This window comes from Schistocerca gregaria, chromosome 3 (assembly GCF_023897955.1).
Source record: "Schistocerca gregaria isolate iqSchGreg1 chromosome 3, iqSchGreg1.2, whole genome shotgun sequence".
NCBI lineage: Eukaryota > Metazoa > Arthropoda > Insecta > Orthoptera > Acrididae > Schistocerca > Schistocerca gregaria.
In genome coordinates this window covers 905,034,506-905,053,606 of record NC_064922.1, presented here as the reverse complement: position 1 = coordinate 905,053,606, position 19,101 = coordinate 905,034,506, and the positions used below count along the sequence as shown (strand labels likewise).

The window sequence follows — 19,101 nt, the reverse complement described above, 5'->3', positions numbered from 1 at the left end:
TGCGCGGTTTGCATATTTATAAAATGTGCCAAGGGAAGCTGGGGTGGCGAGGATGTGAGGTGATGTGTGGTAGTGTTGTGAGGGCGTGAGGCCTGGTGAGGCAGGCTGGTGGACAGCTGCGCCCACACCCGTCGTCGCAGCTCTAATCTGTCGAAGGTGCAGATGTGCCGGAGCATATTGCTAAAGTGTGTGCTGAGGCTTTCAGGGCAGGCTGCAGTCATACCTAATAAAACGATCCGGCCTAGTGTGACACTATCCTGTAGGTCCTCACTCTATGTCGCCTTGCGCTGCCTCTGACGTCTTCAGAGGTTTTATATTCTTTCGACTGTCGCTGATTGTTCCGTATTATGCGGACAGTATGTCGTGGCAGTCGGCCGCGACCGAAAACGAACTTAGACTGACCACGAGTAGAGAAACGCTGCGGAAGGCTGTCATCCTATGTCTGCGTTCTGTGCTCCCACGAAACCAAAACTGACATAACGGTCGTAAGGATCGCTCTGATTCCTTTTGTTGTGGCGAGAGTTGCATTCGAATCCCATTATGCACCGGATTAGTATATTCAATCATTTAAGAATAAGAAACAAAAACAAACACTCCACAACACAAAGTAAATTTTAGAACACAAAGTAGACTACGGTGCAATTGTTTGCTGCGGTTGGCAGTGATGGTTCAGGCCCGACCTCTATCGGTATCTATGCAACCATAGTACAAACCATTCTCCACCTAAAACTGTGTCCGCGCAGTACCATTATTATTATTATTATTATTATTATTATTATTATTATTATTATTATTTTTATTGGCCATTAGTGTGTTACCGATGGGCAAAGCCTCTTTTCAGTAGTCCCAGTACTCATGCTGGTCCTCCATATAGCAACAGCACGTCTCGCATCATCATCTTTGTTTCTACCATTTCCATTCATCCCCCAGGACCAGCCATTCTGTCGTTACTGTGCTCCAACAGCCGTCAGATATTCTCGTCAGACATCACATAAGCCGGCCGGTGTGGCCGAGCGGTTCTAGGCGCTTCAGTCTGGAACCGCGTGACCGCTACGGTCGCAGGTTCCAATCCTGCCTCGGGCATGGATGTGTGTGACGTCCTTAGGTTAGTTAGGTTTAAGTAGTTCTAAGTTCAAGGGGACTGATGACCTCAGATGTTAAGTCCCATAGTGCTCAGAGCCATTTGAACTATTTGAACATCACATAAACAGAAATGTTAACGTTTTAGCTTGCTTCAGCACCGTTTACTTCAGTTTATTTCGGACTCTCTCTCTCTCTCTTCGTGAAGTTTTTAAATAGTGGACAATTAATTATTATTTTGCATTTTTCATAGGTATAGATTATACAAGAGTTGGAACTTAAATAGCGGCAACTATTTATTCACAACCGATACAAAAGAGTTACATGTTTGCACCTTTAGCAGAGCCTGTTCTGTTGATGGTGTGAATGGAGCGGTCTACTGCCTGTCGAATCTCTAGAACAGTTCTGAAGCGAATGCCACGAAGTAGTTCCTTCATCTTCGCAATCAAATCAAAGTCACAAAGACGTACGTCCGGGGAGTATGGTGGATGGTACAGTACTTCCCAGTCCCATCGATCAAACAGAGCAGTCACAACTTGCGCTGTATGCGCCCGCGCATTGTCGAGCAAAACGATGGGCAGGCTGCACAGAAAGTGTCGCCGCTTCTTTCGCAATGCTGGTCGCAAGTGATGCTCCAAAAACGAACAGTAATATTGTGAATAGACGATCTGCCGTGGAGGAACGTAATGCGTTACGAGAACATCAGCACAGTCGCATACGAGAATCACCATAATTGTCACAATACAGGGCTCTGACGCACTTTCGACTTTCACGGGGACCCATAATGACGCCATTCGTTGTATTGGCGTTTCAGTTTTGGCTCGTACGATGTGGCCCATGTCTTATCCAGTGTTACGATACGAAATAAGAAAGCCTCTCCTTCGCGTTCATACGGCTCCAAGTGCGTCTGAGCAGCGTCGTCACGCATCCATTTCTGCATTTCCGTCAAGTCATGCGGAACCCATCGTGATGCAATTTTTCACTTGCCCAGGCTTTTCTTCAGGATGCAAAGCACAATCTAATGCGCTAATCCAGTTTCGTGGGCGAGCTTACGAATCGTACGGCGTCGATCACTGTCCACTAACGCGGCAACAGCACGCACTTCTTCTTCAGAGACGCTGGGACGACGTGCTCGATGCATGTCTGCCACAGTTTGCCGACCTTCGTTGAAGGCTTTTACCCAACGTGCCACTGTTCCGTACGGCAATGCCGATTCCCTGCTTGCCTCTTGAAGACCATGATGACACTGTCCTGCTGTACGACCTCTGGAACATACAATCTTGATCCAACTCCGTTGTCCTGTTTCGAAAACATAGTGACACCGTTACGTTAGACCGCTCGCTCACAAGTGACAGTGTTTCCCTCGATTGCGCGCACGCCGGTAGCGTGGGATGGACGAGCACATTTGTTCGGAGGTAAGGTAGGTATGTCAACAACGTGGTGCTATCAGCAACAATAGTACGTCGCTGTCAAAATCTCCTTTCTGATACTCCCATTTATTCTCCGATTGAGGCACCTATCCAAACCACACAACAATAAAATCTGGCAACCTGGGAGTTCGCCTGGGATTAAGGCTCGTTTGGAAGCTATCGAGAACCGATCTTCTCACGCGCCATTTGTAAATGTTAAGGGATGGTGGAAATGAGAATATAAGGGGCAGTCAAATGAAAACGAGACACATGGGAAAAAAATAAGTAAACCATTGTTTAGAAAGTAATCGCCATAAACGTTGATATACCGCTGATATATTTATCCCACTGTGAGGCTAGACGGCCAGTAGCTTGATGGAAAAATGTTTTCAGTTGCCCACGGAAATGTTTTTGTATCCAGGTGTGCAGCTCTTCGCACGAAGCAAATCGACAGCCACGAATGTCTTTCTCAAGGCACCAAAAATATGAAAACCACGTGGGGAGAGATAGAAACTGTGTGGATAATGTAAAAGAGCTTACCAGCGAAACTTTTGATCTAAATAGTTACTCTCCTGTTTCTCTTTTGCGTCTGTGGGCGCACTTGCTTGAACGCCTTGATTGCTTTGTCCCCCACCTTATTGATACCTGATGAAACTGTCTGTGTCGTGGGAGTATTCGGTGGTGTACTGTCTCTGTTATATACCGAATAGAAACCTAAGCACCGTTTCACGCTTGTCGGCAGCAACCGAGAAAGATCCGAAAACGAACGGAACCGAATGGAATCACACGTGTCTGAAATAGGCCTTACACAGCCGGTGTAATCGGTTAACTTTTCGTGCGATTACTGTTGGTGTAAGTTCCGATGTTGCCCTTAACAACGATAGTAACGCAATTAATATAGTCAATTAAAATTAGATGGATTGCGTTCAATGAATCGGTGTGGCCACAGAGTAAAGTAATGCGCCGATTGGTGTCTACTATAAATAATAGGGTTATCACCGTTGAAACGTCCCCTTAGAAAAATTATACAAGATTGTGCCTAAACTGCCACACAATATTTTTTAGCGCAACGCAATCTGACTTTCAATAATCCCTACAAAAGAATGGCCCTATACCTTTCACAAATCACTTACCTCACAAAAATCTTGGTTTCTCGAACTACTGCAATACAGCGTGCGCCACTACTGCCAGCTAAATAAAAGATTCAAACTACTGAAGGCACTAACTACTCACAGGCATAGTTAGCAAATGAAGGATTTTGATAGAGAACAAACAATGTATTTACCTTAATAGTCATAATATATATAGCAGTTCATGACATCCAGTCTTACAAATTACAAAACTCCGTCATCTCTCTCCCCACGTCCACGACTGCTGGCGGCTCACCTCCAACTGCGCAACGCTACGCGCTGTTAACATCCAGCTGCTCAACACTACAATGGCGAGTATTGCAACAATGCCAACTAGCCAGCAACAATGCCAACTAGCCACTGACTGCACACAGCACAGCCAGTGATTTTTCATACAGAGCGCCATGTGGCGTTACCAATTAAAAAACCTAAACAGCCTACTTACACCGTAATTTCGACTTCACCCTATTTTTCCTACATCCTTGTGAAAATAAAATAATCCTCAACTACACATAATAAAAGACGTTTCGTCCTAAAAAAGGGCAAAATCCCGAAAAGTGGAAAATTGTATTGACATGGAGTGACGCTTTTGCAGGGGATGGCGGGCTGAGATGGCGGCGAGTGCTGGGCTGGAGGCGGCGTGGGCGGCGGCGCTGCTGGTGCTAGCGCTTGCGGGGGCGGCGGAGGCGGTGGGGGCGGAGGCGCTGGCGGCGCTGGCGCTGCTGGGCGCGGCGGGGGCGGCGGGGGCCGAGGCGCCGGCCACGGCGGCTGCGGCGCCACCCCCAGGGCTGGCGGCGGGGGCGGGCGCGGCGGTGGCGTCGGGACGCTGCGAGGAGATCCGCATCCCCATGTGCCGCGGCGTCGGCTACAACCTCACCTCCATGCCCAACGAGCTCAACCACGACTCCCAGGAGGAGGCGGGGCTAGAGGTACGTAAAGGTCTGACTCCGACACGGCATGACCAATGGGCACGGCCGGATCCTGGTGTTCAAAGTAATAAGGATAATAAACCCCGTGGAGGCCCGGGAAAAGAATAGGCCTCCGGTATGTTCTGCCGATCGAAAAGAACAAACCACTAATAGGGCTAGCCCCCCCCTCCCCCCTTTAGTGTGATTAGTTCTTTCAGAACAGAACTAAAGAAGCCTCGGGCAAGCGCCGTCGTGGTCGGGGACAGCGCTTGAACCCTAAGGTAACGACACTGCTAGCCACACGCAAAATGATTTAAATCCAAATAGAGGTGTTTTGCAGGATATGCTTACTGCAACCACCCTAGAAGGGAAACAAAGACAGAGGATGAGATGGTCAGATGAAGTTAACCGACACCTCATGTTCTGTTATTACCAAGCAACAAAACGTAGGAACCAACACAACTGGATACAGATCACAAGTATACCCAACGTTTATTACCGGATACCCAGAATTAAAATTTTTAACAGGACAATGACTAGATGATCAGATCCGTGTAATAATCAAAAATAATAGGATACCCTAGTCACAATTAGAAAACATCAGACAACAAGTACTACAAATACTGGAACAAAATAATGCGCAATCAGAAGAAGAAGAAAATACAATAATGGACTCAAACATCTCAGCGCAAACAAACAAAGAACAACACACATCAATTAAACAATCAGAGGAAAACTAAATCTTAAGACAGTCACCAGAACAAGCACAAATAGAACACGAAGTGACACACATGTTAGATATAGAAGAAAAATTTCAGCTGACATATATAGAATACAAAGACACAAATACAGACATTAGACCATTCTTTGCATAGACCACCAAATAACCCACAAGTCGAAACAACTATCAACACAATCATACACAACAAAATAAATGAAAATACAACTATGGAAGAGTTACAACTACTGGTTTATATAGGAGCACTCACTACACTAAATATACAAACTAGGTAGAAATCAGAACCAACCAACGCACAGAAGAAACCCACAAAACCAGCATGGCAACACAGGCTACAGATAAGAATAGAAAAACTGAGAAAAGGCATCGGACAGCTAACACAATTTACAAGAAATGAAATATCAGACAAAAAACGAAAAAGGTTAGGTAAAATCTCACAGCAAGAAGCGATAGAGCAATTAGATGAAAAGAAGCAGAAATTGCAAGCAAGGGCCAAACGACTTAGAAGATACAAAAAAAGTGAAAATAGAAGGAAACAAAACCACACATTCAACACAAACCAAAAAAATTTTTATCAGACAATAGATAACCCACTCATTAAAATAGACAACCCACCAAACATAGCAGACATGGAACACTTCTGGAACAACATATGGTCAAACCCGGTACAACATAACAGGCATGCACGGTTGATACAAGCAGAAACAGACACATACAAGATGATACCACAAATGCGTGAAGTGATAATTTTGCAATATGAAGTCACCCGAGCAATTAATCCTACTCACAATTGGAAAGTCCCTGGAAAAGAAAAAATAGCAAATTTCTGACTAAAGAAGTTCGCCTCAACACATTTGCATCTAACTAAATTATTTAACAATTACTCTGCAGACTCATACACATTCCCTGATACACTTACACTTGGAATAACTTATCTGAAACCTAAAGATCAAGTAGACCCAGCAAACCCATCTAAATATCGCCCCATAACATGCTTACCAACAATATACAAAATATTAACTTCAGTCATTGCACAGAAATTAATGACACATACAACACAGAAAAAAATTATAAATGAAGAACAAAAAGGCTGTTGCAAAGGAGAACGAGGATGTAAAGAGCAACTCATAATAGTTGCAGAGGTGACATATCAAGCTAAAACTAAACAAAGGTCGCTACACTACGCATACATTGATTATCAAAAAGCTTTTGATAGTGTACCCCACTCATGGTTACTACAAGTACTGGAAATATACAAAGTAGATCCTAAATTGATACATTTCCTAAACATAATAATGAAAAATTGGAAAACCACACTTAATATCCAAACAAATTCAAATAATATTACATCACAGCCAATACAAATTAAGTGTGGAATATACCAAGGAGACTCATTAAGCCCTTTCTGGTTGTGCCTTGCTCTGAACCCACTATCCAACATCCTAAATAATACAAATTATGGATACAATATTACTGGACATACCAACACAAAATCACCCATTTGCTATACAAGGATGATCTGAAACTACTGGCAGCAACAAATCATCAACTCAACCAATTACTAAAGATAACAGAAGTATTAAGCAATGATATAAATATGGCTTTTGGAACAGACAAATGTAAGAAAAATAGCATAGTCAAGGGAAAACACACTAAATGAGGGGATTACATATTGGATAACCACAGCAACTGCATAGAAGCGATGGAAAAAACAGATGCCTGTAAATATTTAGGATACAGACAAAAAATAGGAATAGATAATACAAATATTAAAGAAGAACTAAAAGAAAAATATAGACAAAGACTAACAAAGATACTGAAAACAGAATTGACAGCAAGAAACAAGACAAAAGCTATAAATACTTAGGCTATACCAATATTGACCTACTCATTTGGAGTAGTGAAATGGAGTAACACAGATCTAGAAGCACTCAATACACTTACACGATCACAATGCCACAAATCTAGAATACATCACATACATTCAGCAACAGAAAAATTCACATTAAGCAGAAAGGAAGGAGGAAGGGGGTTTATCGACATAAAAAACGTACATTATGGACAGGTAGACAATTTAAGAAAATTCTTTCTAGAACGAGCAGAAACTAGCAAAACACACAAAGCAATCACTCATATAAATACATCGGCTACACCACTGCAATTTCATAACCACTTCTACAACCCTTTAGATCACATAACATCAACAGATACAAAGAAAGTAAATTGGAAAAAGGAAACACTACATGGCAAGCACCCGTATCATCTAAAACAGCCACACATCGATCAAGACGCATCCAACACATGGGTAAGAAAAGGCAATGTATACAGTGAGACGGAAGGATTCATGATTGCAATACAGGATCAAACAATAAACACCAGATATTACAAAAAGCATATTATTAAAGATCCCAACACCAAAACAGATACATGCATACTTTGCAAACAACAAATAGAAACAGTAGATCACATCACAAGCGGATGTACAATACTAGCAAATACAGAATACCCCAGAAGACATGACAATGCAGCAAAAATAATACATCAACAATTTGCCATACAACATAAACTAATAAAACAACACGTTCCCACATACAAGTATGCACCACAAAATGTACTGGAGAATGATGAATACAAATTATACTGGAACAGAACCATTATAACAGATAAAACAACACCACATAACAAACCTGACATCATACTCACCAATAAAAAGAAGAAATTAACACAACTAATCGAAATATCCATACCTAATACAACAAATATGCAGAAGAAAACAGGTGAAAACATTGAAAAATACATCCAACTGGCTGAGGAAGTCAAAGACATGTGGCAGCAGGATAAAGTTGACATTGTACCAATTATACTATCAACTACAGGAGTCATACTACACAATATCCACCAGTACATCAACGCAATACAGCTACATCCAAACGTATATATACAACTACAGAAATGTGTAATTATTGATACATGTTCAATTACCCGAAAGTTCCTAAGTGCAATGTAACATATGCCGCACAGTTAAAAGGAAGTCACGCTTGATCAAGGTCCGCATCACTTTCCATTTTTAACCAGACACAATGTCTGAGAAAGGAAAGATCGGGCTTGTTGCTTAACGATAGCAGCCATTAGTAAGGCTAAGAATTACAGGAGAGAACTGGAGCTCACCAGAGAGACAGGACACACAGAGACGCTGTGACACGTTGTTTAGCGATCCCCGCGGTACCACGCTGGGCTGTTAGCCGCTATATTTTCCGTAATCAATCTGTGATTGTTCTAAACTCGAGATACATTTGCATATGAAGTTGTAAATAAGCAGTTCCTCAATTTCTTTTCCAAATTGCGCCTAAAGTTTGTGGAATGTAAAAATGCACGCATAGAAGGAATAGAACTACGGCATTTCTTATTTCAAGTGAACACTGCTTTACAACAATATGGAGTTCTGATTCCACCTTTATGCAAAACACTCTTGTTATTTATTTATTCCCCCCAAAAAGTGTTTTGCATGAAGGCGGGCCCGCAATCCCACATTGTTGGTTTTGTGTGCAAACACTGACCAATGAAAGAGTTTCAAGGTAAAATGGTTGAATACTGTTTTACTGGCCGTCCGCGGTTACAGTATTTGTGTGAAAGCAGCTGTCGAGAGACGATGTGTAAGGGGAGATCAAAAAGTTTCCTTTTGCGGGCGTTACTGCAGCGTATATTCAAAACAGCACGATTCCGTTGCGGATATATAATCACCGACATTTAAGCGAGGGGTTAGTGTAGCCTTCAAACGGAAACTTTTTGATCGTTCCTCATAAATTGTTAGTGCGCTATAGTGAGAGGTAATATTATTTCTTGCTACAATCGCTAAGCGGTAACATTTAATAATTCGTGATTTCCTTACGCCCTATTATGTACCATGCCCGTTTCTTGAATGAGGAAAACGTGACAGAGGATTGTTCAGTTTGCTCAGCTCTGGTCGCGATGTTGCCTCCTTATGGTATTTTATCTCTTTGAAACTTGATGAGCCAGACCCCAGTGCCCAATTACAGTGGTCAAGTGTGTGTGACTTACGTTTGCGTGAATGAATGTACGAGGGTGAGTCAAATGAAAACCTTAAAATTTGTAATAAATTGAAATTTCTCACCGTTATCCTGTAAGTTGGTAAGCGTGCTACAAACAGCGTGCAGAATGGCCTGTAGGTGGCAGCATAGTGTAGATGCAAACATACCGTCGAAGTATCCGTATAAAGATGGCCGCCCCACTTGCGACTTGCACCAGGGAAGAACAGCGTTCTGTTATTCATTTTTTACGTAGTGAAGGTGTGAAACCTATTGAAATTCATCGACGAATGAAGGTTCAGTACGGTGATTCATGTTTGTCACAGCAGCAAGTCTACGAATGGCGTAGAAAGTTCGCAAATGGTGTGATGTCAGTGAAAGGTACTCCTCGTCCAGGTTAGGCACAACGATTTGTGACTCCACAGACCATTTCAGCAGTTGAAGCCATAGTTAAGGAAAACCCCGAGTGACACTGAATGACATTGAAACATGTTTACAGATTAGTTACAGGTCAGCACACCACATTATGGATGATGTGCTCCAGTACCACAAAGTGTCTGCAAGATGGGTGCCACGGCAGCTGACTCCTGAAATGAGAAAGCGACGTGTTGATGCTTGTGAAGAACTTCTTCGGCGCTTTGAACGAGAATGTGATGGTTTCCTTGCCAGAATAGTTACTGGAGATGAAACCTGGGTTCACTTCCACCAACCGGATACGAAGAGAGCGAGCAAGGAATGGCGCCATTCCTCATCACCATAACCAACGAAGTTTCTAACAGAACCACCAGCAGGGAAGGTTATGCTGATTCTCTCTTGGGACGAAAAAGGCGTCATTTTTGGAGCATTTATGCCTAGAGGGACCACTGTCACCAGTGAATCATACACAGATCTCCTAAAAAATCATCTCTGGCCTAGAATCAAATCAAAGCGATATGGATTGCTGTCAGCAGGTGTCCTTTTGCAACATGATAATGCAAAGCCCCACACTGACCGTACAACAGTTGCAAAAATCACAGACCTGGACATTGAGTGTCTTCCTCATCGACCACACTCACCAGACCTTGCCCCAAGTGATTTCCATATGTTTGGACCACTCAAAGACGCAATGGGAGGAAAGAAGTTCCGTTCTGATGCTGAGGTACGCCACGCGGTGCATGAGTGGTTGCGCGGGCTACCAAAAGAGTTCCTTTCTAAAGGAATTTATGGACCTTTTAAGCGCTGGAGGACTTGCATTGAGTGTGAGGGCGATTATGTTGACAAGTGATACAGCTTTGTCCCACTTCTGCACAATAAATAATATTTAAAAAATATTTGAGGTTTTCATTTGACTACATCTACATGATTACTCTGCAATTCACAGTTAAACGCTTGACAGAGGGTTCATCGAACCACAATCATACTATCTCTCTACCATTCCGCTCCCGAACAGCGCGCGGGAAAAACGAACACCTAAACCTTTCTGTTTGAGCTCTGCTGTTTGAGCTCTGATTTCTCTTATTTTATTTTGATGATCATTCCTACCTATGTAAGTTGGGCTCAACAAAATATTTTCGAATTCGGAAGAGAAAGTTGGTGACTGAAATTTCGTAAATAGATCTCGCCGCGGCGAAAGACGTCTTTGCTTTAATGACTTCCATCCCAACTCGCGTATCATATCTGCCACACCCTCTCCCCTATTACGTGATAATATAAAACGAGCTGCCCTTTTTTGCACCCTTTCGATGTCCTCCGTCAATCCCACCTGGTAAGGATCCCACACCGCGCAGCAATATTCTAACAGAGGACGAACGATTGTAGTGTAAGTTGTCTCTTTAGTGGCCTTGTTGCATCTTCTAAGTGTTCTGCCAATGAAACGCAACCTTTGGGTCGCCTTCCCCACAATATTATCTATGTGGTCTTTCCAACTGAAGTTGTTCGTAATTTTAACACCCAGGTACTTAATTGAATTGACAGCCTTGAGAATTGTACTATTTATCGAGTAATCGAATTCCAACGGATTTCTTTTGGAAGTCATGTGGATCACCTCACACTTTTCGTTATTTAGCGTCAACTGCCACCTGCCATACCATACAGCAATCTTTTCTAAATCGCTTTGCAACTGATACTGGTCTTCGGATGACCTTACTAGACGGTAAATTACAGCATCATCTGCGAACAACCTAAGAGAACTGCTCAGATTGTCACCCACGTCATTTACATAGATCAGGAACGGCAGAGGTCCCAGGACGCTTCCCTGGGGAACACCTAATCACTTCAGTTTTACTCGATGATTTGCCGTTTATTACTACGAACTGCGACCTTCTTGACAGGAAATCACGAATCCAGTCGCACAGCCGAGACGATACCCCATAGGCCCGCAGCTTAATTGGAAGTGGCTTGTGAGGAACGGTGTCAAAAGCTTTCCGGAAATCAACTTGAGATCCCCTGTCGATAGGTCGCTCACCCTCGTATGTGCGTTGTCTACTTTAGAAGAAGGTCTTCTGGCAAAAAGCTCACGTGTTCAGCAGTTTTCTTTTTTTGTCTGTCTGTGAATCGACATCTCCTCTGTATGTTCCGTAATACTACTGTCTGTACCTCTAAGCGTGCGGTGGAGGAGTGACGTGAGATGTGGTTTCGGCAGGTGCACCAGTTCTACCCGCTGGTGGAGATCCGGTGCTCGGAGGACTTGCGGCTCTTCCTGTGCTCCGTGTACACGCCCATCTGCCTGGAGGAGTACGAGCAGCCGCTGCCGCCGTGCCGCGGGCTGTGCGAGCGCGCCCGCGCCGGGTGCGAGCCCATCATGGCGCAGTACGGCTTCCCCTGGCCGGAGCGCATGGCGTGCGAGAGGCTGCCCGTCGCGGCGCCCGCCTCCGAGAAGCTCTGCCTCGACCGCAACAGCAGCCGCGCCGCGCCACCCGGCCACGACGCCGCCCCCGGCGCCGCCTCCACCGCCAGGCCACCGCGCCGCGGCGCGGGCAGCGGCCAGCACGCCGACTGCCGGCCCGGCAAGAAGGTAGGCCAGCAGCGCGCAGAAGTCGCTTGTCTTCTGTTCACTGCAATGTGAAACGTTACCACATGGAGCGCTAGCATCGCTGCGTTCTGTCGACTGTAGTGTTTTTATAAACATTGCTGGTAAATACAATTGGTGTGTGCCGACAACTGCAAAATTAATAGAGATGTATGGAGTTGATGAGGCGCTTTACAACGTGAGGACCCTAAATACAAAAATAGATTAAGAAGATTGGAGACCTTACCTAACCTAACCTAACATAACATAACCCTCTCCTGTAGCAAGGAATCGGAGTGTTACAGTGAGCCTGTCTTCTGAAGATGTAGTAGTTCTTAAGTGAATATTGTACTTTGTGATATGAGGATACACTTCACTGAGCATATACAGAAATGTATGCTCATCCATTCTTAAGTAATTCATGTACGACTTGACGTCTTCCACTGTAAGCTCACGTAACAAGTTTTGTTGAATGCTTTTATCGTGTCGTCGTAAAACCCACGGCTTCACCCAGATTAGATTAGTTTTTCGTTCCATAGATCCGTGCTGAGGAGATCCTCGTGGATGTGGAACATGTCAATTTTTTTAAGCTGAAATAGCAATACTAATAGTATGAATAAATACATCATTTGTTTCTATTAAAAATTTCGTCAATGGAGTAGAAGGAGTTGGCCACTAGTAAGTCTTTCTGGCTCCTTTTAAACTGATCTTTATTTGTAACTAATTTTTTTATGTTTTCTGGCAAATTATTGAAGATGAGTGTTCCTGAGTAGTGGATTCCTTTTTGAACTAAAGTAAGTGCTTTTAAGTCCTTGTTCCTGATATTGTATGTATGAACTGAGTTGTTTGTTGGAAAAATATATATATTATTTAGGACAAATTTCATTAAGGAGTAAATATACTGAGAGGCAGTAGTTAGTATACCTAGATCTTTGAAGAGGTTTCTGCAGGACGTCCGTGAATTTACTCCACAAATAATACGTATTACCGGCTTTTGGACTCTGAGAACTTTTGTTTGACTTGAAGAGTTACCCCAAAATATTATATCATATGACATTATGGAATGAAAGTAGGCAAAGTATGCAAGCTTTTTCATTTTTAATTTGCCTATGTCTCCTAACACTCGAATTGCAAATACAGATTTGTTAAGGCGTTTCTGCAGTTCTGTGGTGTGCTCCTCCCAACTGAATTTATTATCAAGTTGTAATCCCAGGAATTTAATACTGTCAACCTCGTATATATGGTTCCTTTTTTTCCTCCATTTTTTTCCGCATGTGCACACAATGCAAGAGCGGTACGTGCTGTCAGCCATCTTGAACTTTGACAAAAAATTTGATGACAGTGTAATACCACTTCTAGCGCTACGTCAAAGATATTTGTCAAATATATTGGACGGAATATTTCATCAAATCTTTGACAAAGAAATTTGATAGTGTAATACCGGCCTTAGCCGTGCGGTGTAACGCACTGCTTTCCGGGCGGGAAGGCGGGCCGGTCGCCGGTACGAATCCACCCGGCGGATTAGTGTCGAGGTCCGATGTGCCGGCCACTCTGTGGATGGTTTTTAAGGCGGTTTTCCATCTGCCTCGGCGAATGCGTGCTGATTCCCCTTATTCCACCTCTGTTTCACTATGTTGGCGCTTGCTGCACGAAGTCTGTCTCCACATACGCGTACACCATAATTACTCTAACACGCAAACATTTGGGGTTACACTCGTCTGGTGTGAGACGTTCGCAAAGGGTCCACTGCGGGCCGAGCCGCACAATAACCCTGGGTTCGGTGTTGGGCGGTGGTGGAGTGGGTGGATTGCTGTAGCCTGTTGTGAAGTTGTGAACCACTGAGGGCTACGGCTGGGACGAAGCCTCTCCGTCGTTTCTGCGTCACCAGTTGAATACCACACAATACAAGCGGCAGGGCACGCTCGAGGAGAGCGGTGATGGTGGGGGTTACGGACAGGCGCTGTAGGGGAAATGACGAGCGCCGGAGGGATAGTGCTGTTGTAAACGGAAGCCTTTTGTAAATATTAAGTGGACCCCTCCACGCCCACACTTGCACAATGACCATTCAAGATGATTGACTGTCACCTCTGCTTTGCTTAGTAAGTAAAAATAATTCCATTGAAAATGCAGCAAGAGCAGTGATCTATTTTCTCCTGGCTTGTTAAACTTGTAACTTTCGTAGAAGTGTCATCAGTGGCGAATTTTGAGTAAAACCTCCATTTATTTTCTTGCCATGTTAAAACTGGCTTCTTGTGAGTAAACACAGCGGAGTGTACACAATTTCATCTCAATAACATGTTGTTTAGAGTCAACTGTAAGAGAGTTCTGAACAGTGGTTTATTAAGTTAGGAAATGGGGAAAATAAGGACAATAGCTTATGAAAAAGCACATACTCGGTACAAAAATAAATTTATAATTAAAAGGAAGGTCAGCAGGCCGTAATATTGATGTTTTATTGATAGCAGAATCGATTTTCGATCACACAGCGATCATCTTCAGTGCTGTGGTGTACAAATTAAACTCAGACACTGCTATCAACTTATCAATAACCAAAACTGAGAAGCCGTCACAATAACTCTTTCTCACTTCTCAGTTTTGGTTATTGATAACTTGATAGCAGTGTCTGAGTTTACTTTGTACACCACAGCACTGAAGATGATGGCTGTGTGATCGAAAATCGATCCTGCTATCAATAAAACATGAATACTACGGCCAACGCTGACCTTCCTTTTAATTTAACATACTTGGTCGTTGTGCACACAGCACTCCATGGAGCCGCCAATCAATAAAAATAAATTTGTAATGTCTTCACTTTCGCTGTTCTGAAACCCACAGTAGTTCTCGTTGTACCAGTCATCGATGGCCCTTAAAAATTACAGTTTATTTAGCGAAAATGTCTGCAGTTACTGGAATAACACCATTGATAATGAAGTTTTGCGTAACAACCATATGGCAAAGCTCTCGCCTATTTGCATGCTACCATTAGTCAAAATTTGTAAATTTCATTTCGACATCTCAAACCACTTATGAAATATGAGGACTGTTATAGTTTTTTTTATGGCTTCATCACTGTCGTAGACGCTTGCAAATGAGTGTGCTACTTCAGATTGATTTTCATTAGATTAGTGACAGAGGCCTGCACCAAAATCTAAGGAAAACTTCATTATGTTAGCCAAATTTCGTACACACCAACATAGTATGTAATATGCACCAAACGCAAAATTATAGCGCCCCCTATTTTTTATTGCAAACTTTTGCGAATTTGGCGCTGTCTCTTACTTAAATGCAAATATCGCAATGAGTATGACCATTAACGAAATGATTGGCACGTCATCATGAAGCTCAAAAGCGAGCAAACAGTTCTGGCATCTACGTCCGAACGAACGAATGAGATAGCCCAGCGCTTTGGACGCGCATCGGTCATCGCACTCTGCGCAGACTCTGCTGGTTGCTTTTCGCCACTCCCTGGAGGCTACGGTAGTCTTCCTAGTAGCCATGGTCAGTTACAATCGTACCCACATTACCTACGTATTAGGTGAGATGCAGACCAGCCGGCCGCGGTGGTCTAGCGGTTCTAGGCGCGCAGTCCAGAACCGCGCGACTGCTGCGGTCGCAGGTTCAAATCCTGCCTCGGGCTTGGGTGTGTGTTATGTCCTTAGGTTGGTTAGGTTTAAGTAGTTCTAAGTTCTAGGGGACTGATGACCTAAGATGTTAAGTCCCATAGTGCTCAGAGCCATTTGTTGCAGACCTATCAGGTTTTACCTCATATCGATCGCTTTGTTTACGTATGCAATCAGTGTCTTACTAGATTCCCCTACAAACTGGAAGTAAGTTAATTTGGACGGCAGAAAAGTGTTGGGTGCTCTCTTTATTATTTCATTTTTTAGTGCGCAACAGCAATGCAACATGTCACAGGGGCTAGGCTTTGTTTATTTACTAGGTAAGCGAACGATAGATAAAAACTACGTGTCACTACTATTAAATATATATGCTACCCGACAAAAAATGAAGTACCCGGAAGAAGTTGTCCAGTGGCAGAGTACGTACTATCGGCTGGTATGTAAATGGCTAGAACTGCAGTTCTCTGTGGCAGGTAGAATGGACACAATGGTGCGTTAGAGAGGTGTGTTAGTGTCGTCACCAGGACTGGTAGGTTGTATAACAAGGGTCAGCAGCGTCAGATATTGAGTGATGGCTGTCAAGGACGCGGAACAGCGTTATCGGCACCTGACAGAGTTTGAAAGATCCCATTGTGGGTATCCATTCGGCCGGCTAGTCGAATCGTTCAATATCCGGGTATGGGGGCGTTAGGTTGTGACATGGGAACAAGGGCGCAGGCGTACTCCACGTCAGAGTTCCGGGCGACCAAATCTGACAACCACTAGAGAAGATCGCCGTCAAGCCCTTCACACGTACACCTGTGTCATCCTGTACCATTGGCTGCACACTAGCGGCTGCCGAACTGGGCCCTCGGTGGCGTGGCCGGCAAGCGTGGACTGCCGATGAATGGCGTCGTATTGTACTGATCGATCAATCGCAGTTCTGCACCACCCTGAATGACTATGTCGATGAGTATAATGGCAGCTAGAGGAGAGGTCCTGTTCTTCCAATGTTTATGGAGTGGTACAGCGTCATGATGTGGGCAGTCGTTGGGCACGACTACAGATCACAGCTGAAATGAAATGAAGTGATCGTATGGCATTGATGGCCTGGGGAAGTTGAGGCCATATTGGGTGACTTGTGTGACGATGATCAACACAACACCCAGTTCCCGAGGGGAGAACATCTCCGAGCCGGCCGGGAATAACCTGGGCCCACTGTATGGCAGTCAGACGCGCTCACCACTCAGCCGAGGGAGCGGACAGGTCACGGCTGATAGCGACTGAGGGGGGATTGACGGCACAACAGTACGTCATGGACATCAAGTGTCCTCATCTATTAACTCTCAAGCGACAGCATCGTGGTGTCATTTTTCGACAGGGCAATGCTCGTCTACATATGGCATGTGTTCTATGAACAGCTTGCGTGATTTTGAGCTACTCCCATGGTCAGAAAGATCCCCTGGTCTGTCCCGTATAGAAAATGTATGGGACCAGGTTGGACTTCAACTCTGACACATTGCCGTTATTCAGGATATCGAGGACCAGTTACAACAGTTGTAGGCCAGTAGGCTTAGGAGAGGATGTAATGGGTTTATGACGTCCTTCCCTACCTATGGAGTGCTCTCATCCAGGCCACAGGGAGCGCAACTTCATACTAACAAGTGGGCTCTTACTGCTGAATTCTTTGTCATTTTGACTCGATATTGTAATCATCGAAATAACTTCCCATATTCTCTCAGTCTCCGAATTTTCATTTCGTTTCCTCTTCCGCTCCTGGGTGTTTCACTTTGTTTGCTAGGCAGTGTGTATTTCTTCCCGTCGCATCGCAATTATGCTCTGGTGGGTAACGAATGCGGCGACTGTACATTCCTCAAGGTATTGTGTAGAGTTTTGCATTATCAAGATCGAACATGCCGTTAGATACCCTGGTCGTTAAAGGTATGTCAAAAGGTTTATTTGCCATTCTTGAGATATACCAACGAGCATTACGCCTGGCTCCGCACACCAAGATCACAGGAGCAGGAGAGTCAAGCCTCTCGAGAATCACAACTTGTGTGACTTTGCACTGGATCGTCCAGGGACGCGGCAGAAAGAGAAGCGAGACTCGTCGTGGACACCCCAGCATGCCACTCAGTGTCGCAGCTGGTTGTGGCTCCACACCATACAGGTCTCTGTTGTTTGTAGTACGGCGTCAGCGGTAAACAACGAATCGAGATCTCATCTCAGATTCCAGTTATCTGGTAACACTCTGCTTGTCATCTCTGCCCAGGTTTCAGCTGCTGTCATCCTTCTATCAGTCCGAGCCAGTCGAACAATCCTGCAGTCTACTTGTGGTGTAGGTCTGCGCGCCATGCAGTCAGAGTTGTCCGACTTTTTACAGTCGTGTTCGGTCAAATACATGCAAGTCCAGCGTGTCCAGCTTTTGTTAGGCTTTTTAGCGATGAGGTACAGAACGCACAACCAAGGCCCAGTCCAAACTAATGAAGTTGATGCAGTGTAATTTAAAATTATCCTTCCAAGATTTTCACGAAATAGTTCCCGAAAAGATTACATTCGTCATAAATTGGGTTCAAACGAAAAATATTAATACTTAATTACAGATTACAGTTATATCTTTATAAGCATATTTGAAATGACCAAACTTACTGAGTATCTTTTCGTTTCCCATCTCAGAAGAAACATAATTGTTTATTTTTTAACGAAGAACATTTGATTTATTTTGATGCAAGATTATTCTAGGAAGAAGGCTGAGCATTTAAGGAGACTGAGCGTTTATTTGCTGTCGTAGCTCCCAAACCGTAAGGCTGTTTACTGACAGTATTTTTTTAGTTTAAGCAGGTTCAAGGCTAGTCTCGCAAAAACTGACTAATTGATTATTAATAAACGACTGAAAATACCGAAATGGCTTTATTTATATTTTAGTGCAAAAGTGAGGCTAAATGTAACGGCGAGTGCCGCTTTCCTATTTTTGGACCTGGTAGTCCTGCGCACAGTTATCCTGAGTCCTTCTCGGCGTCATTAGTCCTGCAGTCATTCCTCTACAGGCAACTCTGTGTGGATTTGGAATCTGTTAGCATCATACTCCCATGTGTCTCCTGCCATTCATGGGACCGTTGTCAAAGTCTGAAGGGTGACGATAAGCAGCACGTGCACACTCTCAGGGTGTACTGTATTGCTATACACGTAACGTTACCAACACCT

The 19,101-nt window shown here is 43.9% G+C and overlaps 1 protein-coding gene across 1 annotated transcript in view; it reads left to right on the top strand.

The window, feature by feature from the left end:
* The window catches only part of LOC126355669 (frizzled-5-like), a 1,025,468-nt gene that overhangs the window by 972,647 nt on the left and 33,720 nt on the right, over positions 1-19,101 (top strand). The window contains exons 5-6 of the mRNA XM_050006033.1: positions 4,215-4,548; positions 11,933-12,304. Of these exons, the coding sequence (XP_049861990.1) occupies positions 4,215-4,548; positions 11,933-12,304 (706 nt within the window). The remainder of the gene's footprint in view (positions 1-4,214; positions 4,549-11,932; positions 12,305-19,101) is intronic.